The sequence below is a fragment of the Vombatus ursinus genome, unplaced genomic scaffold, assembly GCF_900497805.2.
Source record: "Vombatus ursinus unplaced genomic scaffold, bare-nosed wombat genome assembly UNPS02000749.1, whole genome shotgun sequence".
Lineage (NCBI taxonomy): Eukaryota > Metazoa > Chordata > Mammalia > Diprotodontia > Vombatidae > Vombatus > Vombatus ursinus.
The window spans coordinates 4,946,480-4,954,259 of NW_020940527.1; the positions used below are offsets into that span (position 1 = coordinate 4,946,480).

Below are 7,780 nucleotides of genomic sequence, written 5' to 3' on the forward strand. Positions count from 1 at the left end.
AAGTAATCTTTGATCTGAGATACTCCAGACTCAAGACCTTATGCAGGAATTTTGTGGAGTTCATAAAAGTTGAACTAGATGAATCCCTGTCCCTTTCCCTTTTTCTACCAGTACCCTGGTTTAGCTGTCAGTCAGCATTAGGCTATTCAGCAAGAGTATGAATTGGTTGTTAAGCCTTGATGACTGCACTGATGTTGATTAACAGGTCAACCAGTAAGTCGACAGGGATGCTGGAATTTGAGAGGAAACAAATCTGTCCTCACTTTCTCTTCTACTGATTCAACACCAGCATAGGGTCCCTGGCAGATGTCTGAGGAAGGATAGTATGGGCTGTTCCAAAAACGCTCAACAGAATACTTTTGAATCTTCAGACCACTAATTAGTATCAGACTTACCACTTTGGAAGGAACTGGGTGGGGATAGACTCCCAGCTGGGGCCCAGGCATCTCCAAAAGGGACAGTTCTTTCCAAATGCCCCACTGTGATTAGGGTGCTGTCTGGTATGGACTCTAACCTTCACGTTGATTCTACTTGGTATGCTCAGGATGATGGAAGATGTGGTTAAGACCAGACTAGACTTTTCAGTTAGTCAGAGTTCCTGGGTCCTGGCCACATACACATTTTCGGCTGGGCCTAATTTGCAAGGTCTCTTTGGGTAGATGGGTGTGGTGCTATTGACTGGAGTAAAGACTTCAGGAAATCGGAATATAAGACTGAATAATGAATGAACTGCCATTTATATTCTTTAACATTTGCAAAGTACTTTATGTTGATTATCTCTTTGAGCCTTCCAGGAACCCGGAGAGGTAAGATCTACTGGTGGTATTAACTCTATTTTTCTGATGAGAAAATTGAATCTCATAGAGGCTAAGTGATTTGACCATGATTACATTGTTATGTGTCTGAGGCAGGATTCTAAAGCCAAGGCCATTGACTCCTGAGCCTAGCACTCCATACCCAACTTCCTTTCTAGCTGAAATAGCCTCCTTATGATAGGCAAACTTTTGAAATTTGGGACTTTCAAGACGTGTTAGGATATTTCTGTAATGAGTACTTTGTGTCAGATCAATCACAGACATGGATGGGCTGCAGTTTTACTGATAAGGGAACTGAAGCACAGAGAGGATGAGTGACTTGCTTCTCCAAGGTCATACAGATGGTAAGGGTCAGGGGTGGGATTTGAACCTAAGTTTTCCTGACTCATGAATGATGGGGTAATGGTACCTAGATCTCTAAAAGGAAAGATTGTGTCTTTGAAAGCAACCCAAACCACATCACCATTACACCACACCATACTACTACTTTTTGTAATGTGTGACTGAACATGTTAGCTTAACATGTCTGGGTTTTTAAAAATATTTCTAGACTGCCATAAAATTGTAAAGCTAGCAGTCTTTCATAGAATTATCATGCTATTATTTAGCCGTTAATGCTCATATTTATAAATAGGTCATTGCTGAGGAAGTCTCTTTTCTTCTAGAACTCCAAATCTTATGAGTTATATCTATGCTTGCTTTTCTGCTACATTAAGTAAAACCATTCTCAAATCATTTGGAATATCATGGTTATCACATAATTGGTGTACTGCTCTAGATGAAACCTTTCAGCAAAAATATATAAAGCTTTGGTCAGACAAGCTTTAAATCCAGAGTTAATAAATTACAGCTTTTTTTTTTGAGCACTAATGCAAGCCAAGTTCATATACAAGAGTGTCCCAAAAGTAAATTTTAAGAGCTCAAAGCTGCACTAAGACTTTTGAGATACTTTATGTATTCAAAACTTGGTACATAAAACCCAGGAGCATGTATTAGTGAGTGAATAAATGAATAGCTTTTATTTAGCTCTCGCCGTATGTCAAGCCTTGTGCTAGCGCTGGAACTACAGATATAAAATTCAGACAGTTTCTACTTGAGCTTTCTAATGGGGGAGAGACTTGAGGGAGTGATGAGTGAAGATGGGTTTGGTTTTGGGAAGAGAAGGGAATGGCTAGTGGGACTAGGAGAATTAATTGACATGTCCTTAAGTACCTGCTGTTTTGTTCAGTACTGTGTTGTGTGCCTGAGAAAGATTAGTTGTTCCTGCCTTAGTTTCTCCTCACAGGATAATTTGGTCTTTTACATTTTCAAAGTGACACTGTTGTGCTAGGATTTGACCTCTACTTGGATTTCCGAAGGATTGTCCAGATTGTTTTATCGTATCAAATATTGCTTGAAATCAGTAAGAAATCTTTTTTGTTCAGGGATTTTTGTTGCAGTCAGAATTGAATTATACACCCCATTCACCTTTGTTTATGCAGCAGCTCTTTCATTGAAAAAAATTGAGACTTTTTAAGTGCTCCAAGGGAGATTGCTGCTTAAAGGAAATATTTTATAAATCGCCAGGTTATCTTTTTGAATAAATTTGGACTTCCATAAATGGAAAATTTTATGTTTTGCTGAAAATAATATTTCCGGTATCTGTAAATTTTGGTTGCATCTTATTTTCTTTTGACAAAGTGAACACTTCTGACTTAATACTTTTAATGACTTATAAAGGTCATTAATTTTCCACAGCTAAAATTATTCGATTAAGGAGGTTGATTAAGGAATGTTTTTATTCTAGGATTTCATCTATTGCTAAGTTGTTCCAAATTTTTACATTACTAGTTAATGCGTAGTTTGCAAATGCAAGATAAGTTATAGTTTCATCAATGAAATTGTAAACTTGTTCTCAGGTATCTCATAGAATCTTTTTTTTTTTTTTTTTTTTGTTGCTAGGCAATGGGTTTAAGTGACTTGCCCAGGGTCATACAGCTAGTGAGTCTCATAGAATCTTAATAACAGCTAGAAACCAAGCTTATGTGGTATGGTGGAGAAACATTGAGTTCCTGGGGACTTGAATGGGAGTTCCAGATCTGCCACTTAGTTATGACCTTTGTGACTTTGGACCAGTCCTTAACCTCATTAGGCCACAGTTTGCTTATCTATAAAATGAATGGGTTGAAGTATTCCCTTCCAAAATCCTATGTTCTTTTCTAAACTAGAATGTAAAAGTCCAAAGGTGATAGCATGTATATTACAATCCAGTTAATTTTTAAAGTTTCTTTGGGGTTAAAGTCTTCATTTTCATTGCACATGATTTTTGTTTTTTAGAGCTTTCTTTTTTGCAAGAGTCCTTTCCTGGTCACCCTTCCACTGCTAGTGCCTTTCATTTGAAATTACTTGTGTACAATTTTTTTCATGTTTTCTCCATTAGTATGTGAGCTTTTTGAGGGTAAGGACTATGTTTTTGTCTTTCTTGGTACCATCAATGCTTAGTGTAGAGCCTGGTGCCGTAGTAAGTAAGTGCTCAATAAATAAATGGTTGTTGACTGACTTGTCTCTTTCCTCTTTGCTTAGGAGTAGCGGGTTATAGGAGTTTAATGTTTATTGGCACAGTGCTCAGGAATTTTTAAAAAATTGTGACACTTGCATTTGTATTTATCAAAAGATTGGTAAACTTTGTGTTCATACAGCTCACAGTTTGGCATTATGCACAAATAATTTTTATTTTTAAATCAGTTTTCCTTGTCTCTTTGGACACTTGCCTTGATTTATATTCTGTCCAATATGTTTTCAGAGGCTCTAGACAAATCTTAACAATTTTAAAAAGACATGATTGGGTTAGCATAGTTTAAAAATCATTGACTTAAAGTCTTAAACTTGGGTTAAAGCAGTCTTCACAAATGCAAGGTAGAGAGAACTGGCTTGGAGTCTTAGGGGACTGAAGTGACTTCATTGTGAGTGAACAGTGTGATGATGTGGTACGTCAAGAAATTACTGCTCCTTTGAGTTTCAGTAAAAGAGGTGTAGTTATGGGAAAAAAAAGATAATCGCTGCACTCTGACCTAGTCAGACTACGGCTGGCATATTACGTTCAGTTCTAGGTGTCTTAAACAGTTTAGGGCAGATCTTGACACTGCCCAGTAGAGAGTTACTGGGATGCTGAAGGGGCTTTGAACTCATGCCAGGTGAAGGCTTGTGGAAGGAACTAGGTATTTTCCTTGGCTAAAGACTGGAGAAGAAAAGACTCAGGGTAGACTGTCTTCCAGCATTTGAAGGGCTGTCATGTTGGAGTGTGATTACATCTGTGCCGTTTGGCTCCTTAGGGCAGAGCCACGAGCGGTGAGGAGAGGTCAGAAAGAGCCAAATTTAGGCTAAATTTCAAGAAAAAACTATCACACCCAGAACTATTCAGAAATGGAATGTGGGAAGGGAGTAATTCCCCCTCTTGTCTTCAAGCAGAGGTTGGATAATCATTTAGTTATGTGGTTGTAGGAATTCTTTTTTGGGTAGCTTGGAACAGATGGCTACTAATATCTCTTCTGAGTCTGAAATCATGTGATTCAATGATAGAATATATCTCACGGGTTCTTAACCTTTTTTGTGTCAGTGACCCTTTTGGCAGTCTGGTGAAGTGTATGGACCTCTTCTCAGGATCATAATTTTAAATTCATAAAGTAGGATTATAAAGGAAATCAAAAGTTAATGAAAATAAAGATGTAACTTTTCACCCCATTCATATTCATGGACTCCCTGAAATCTATCCATAAATCCCAGATTAAGAACCCCTGGCATATCATAAAGCTAAGTATTAATGACTTTGATCCATGTTACTTTACTGTTTGTAATTGTGGATAATTGGGAAATTATGTGTTTTTTATGATGAATTTTTTCTGTTAGAAGCTAGAATTTTTTTTAACTCAGCAAAATTCTGAAACGCAAGAGCATGATAATCCTGTGGCTGGCAGTTGCTATATTATATGGTGCCTTTCATGAGCCCAAGTTCATCAACAATGCAAGTGCTTTGTGCTATATTTCCTGCAGTAGTGATGGATTTTTGCAGCAGTCAAGGCTACATATAAGCTGTGGTTGTATAACAGAGTAAAGTCAATGGATCCATGGAGGAATCATTACTTTGTTAGTATAGTTGACAACTTTTGGGTCAAGGGCAAAGAATAGATTCATTGGAGAATCTTCTTATTTGCTAGTGATTTTTTTTTTAGAATGTCTCATTCTTAACATTAGTTTTAGATCTTTGATCAGCATGAATTTTTAAAAATTAATTTATTTTGATTTATCAACAATCACTTCCATATGCTTTTGAGTTTACAATTTTTCTCCCCCTTCCTCCCCACCACCTTCCCCAAGGTGGTGCACAGTCTGATATAGGCTTTACATATACATTCCTGTTAAACATATTTTCACATTAGTGATGTTGTAAGTAAGAATTAGAACCCAATAGGAGGAACCACCAGAAAGAGGAAACAAAAATCAACAGAAGAAAAAAAAAATAGCAAATAGTGTGCTTCGATCTGCATTCAAACTTCATAGTTCTTTCTTTGGATGTGGATAACATTTTCCATCACGAGGCCTTTCAAGATGTCTTAGATCCTTGTATTGCCGGGAAGGGTTAAGTTTATCAATATTAGTCATCACACAGTGTGACTGTTACTGTGTACAATGTTCTCTTGGTTCTGCTCACTTCACTCAGCATCAGACCATACAAGTCTTTCCAGGTTTTCCTGAAGTCTGCCTGTTCATCATTTCTTATAGCACAATAGTATGCCATTACATTCATATACCACAACTTGTTTAACAATTCACCAGTTGATGGGCATCCTCTCAATTTCCAATTCTTTGCCATGATCAGCATGAATTTGAGAGGTGTTGTAGTTACAAGATACTTACTGCCTAAATTTTATTATTGTATCCAAGTGCATGCAAGTATACCATAGTGGTTATTAGTGTTAATTTCTTTTTTTCTTTTTTTTCTTTTTTTTCCCCCAGGCAATCCGGGGTAAGAGACTTGCCCAGGGTCACGACACAGCTAGTACCTGTCAAGTGACTGAGGCTGGATTTGAACTCAGGTCCTCCTGTCTCTAAGGCTGGAGCTCTATCCACTGTGCCACCTAGCTTCCCTCCTTTTGTTTTTGTTTTTTTGCTAAGCGAATGGGGTTTAAGTGACTTGTCCAGGGTCACACAGCTAGTAAGTGTCAACTGTCTGAGGCGGGATTTGAACTCAGGTCCTTCTGACTCCAGCGCCAGTGCTCTATCGACTTCGCCTCCTAACTGTCCGTTAGTGTTCATTTCTTAACAGATTGACTCTCATATAGTTAGCATATGAGTAAATTATCTGATTTGCATTAGCAGTATATTTTACCATTTGTAATTTATTTTTCCAAATTTTTTGCATTTTCTTCATTGCTTGGTAATAGATTTTACACTGTAGATTTTGAACTATATTTCCAGCAATTTGTACTCATATCCCAGTTGTTTCCCAGTGAAATCAGCCCTGGGCCACTGACATAGTCTTATAGAGGCTGCTAACGAGTAATTAGTAAGAGCATAAGAGGTTCTTTTGCTTCCATTCCCTTGGGCAGGGAGCTTTGAATGAGCATGGGGCAGTTTGAGGGAGAGGCAATTGTGCAAAAATTGTCTGCTGTGCTGCATGTTTCCGACTGTTTTCTAAAAATGATAATATTGTTATGTAATGTACCATGAATATTAACTAACTTCTTGCCCCACAGAGATCTCCACACTGAGACCCTGCTTCAGAGATTAATGATTCCTGCCAGTTCAGTAGGGGCCCCAGCCATGCTCACTTTTTAAATTGCTTCTCTGTCAAACCTAAATCTCCCTCTTTCTAACTTTCGGCTCTTGATCTTTCTTCTGTCCTTTTGGACCAAATAGAACCAGTCCAGTTTTTCTTGCTTTGAACCTAGCTGTAACTTCCCAGTTCAGAATGACCTTCCCTTCCCAACCTCTTGGGTCCTGCCAAGGTCTTGTTTACTGTTTCTCACACAGAACAGTGTATCTGCAGAATCTTTACTATCATACAGTGTATTAGTTCTACCATTTCTTTGTGTCAAAGCCAAATTTGATAACAATACGAGCTAACCACTGCTTCTAAGTAATTGATAAAAATATCAAAAACATCACTAGGCCATGCACAGATCCCTACTGCACTTCACAGGAAACCTTCTTCCAAGTCGACATTGAACCTTCAGTGACTTACTTGGGACATTGAAGAACCTTCAGCTGCTTAACTGTTTTATTGTTAGATTAACTAAGCTACAAAATTGTCTAATTTGTGACTGTGCTTCCTTTTCAGGGAAAACATTCTTTTTGGAATGGGAAATCCTCTTCTTGACATTTCTGCAGTTGTGGACAAAAATTTCCTTGATAAGTAAGTTTCAAAAGCTTTGTGTATGATGTGGAAAATGGACTAGAGGGAAAATGTGATCAAAATTTAGAATGGAATGTGCTATACAAACAACCAAGAACCCCTGCAGATTATGCAGATTATGCCTGATGGCATTGATGCTGTCTGACAGAGTGACTCAATATTTGGTCCTTCTTGCTGATGGAAAGCCTTTGTACAATTTCAATTACGATTTTATTCTAAATTAAATGATTGCTTTCCTTAATATATTATTTTCTATAAACTTGTTGCTACCATTGACCTCCTATGGTATTAGTCCTTTAAAAATGATCTCAAAATGGAATGCAGGTCAGATTTTCTTGTTTGTTTTTATATTGACTAATTTTGATCTGATATGGCTAGCCATTGTTTCATTTTCTTTGCTTCAATAAATACACATCCAGTATAATCCTTGGTGTTGTTGCTTCACATTTCTGGAAATTAATGCAAAACAAACTATAACTGATTTGTATCTCATTTGTTGAGTAACAATTTAGTGAGTATTTTTTCTCCCTTCCTTCCTTCCTTCCTTCCTTCCTTCCTTCCTTCCTTCCTTCCT

The 7,780-nt window shown here is 37.5% G+C and overlaps 1 protein-coding gene across 2 annotated transcripts in view; it reads left to right on the forward strand.

The window, feature by feature from the left end:
• Positions 1–7,780, forward strand: part of ADK (adenosine kinase) — a 609,732-nt gene that overhangs the window by 68,780 nt on the left and 533,172 nt on the right. For both annotated transcript variants that reach the window (XM_027858815.1, XM_027858823.1), the window contains exon 2: positions 7,132–7,206. In XM_027858815.1, coding sequence (XP_027714616.1) covers positions 7,132–7,206 — 75 coding nt within the window. The remainder of the gene's footprint in view (positions 1–7,131; positions 7,207–7,780) is intronic.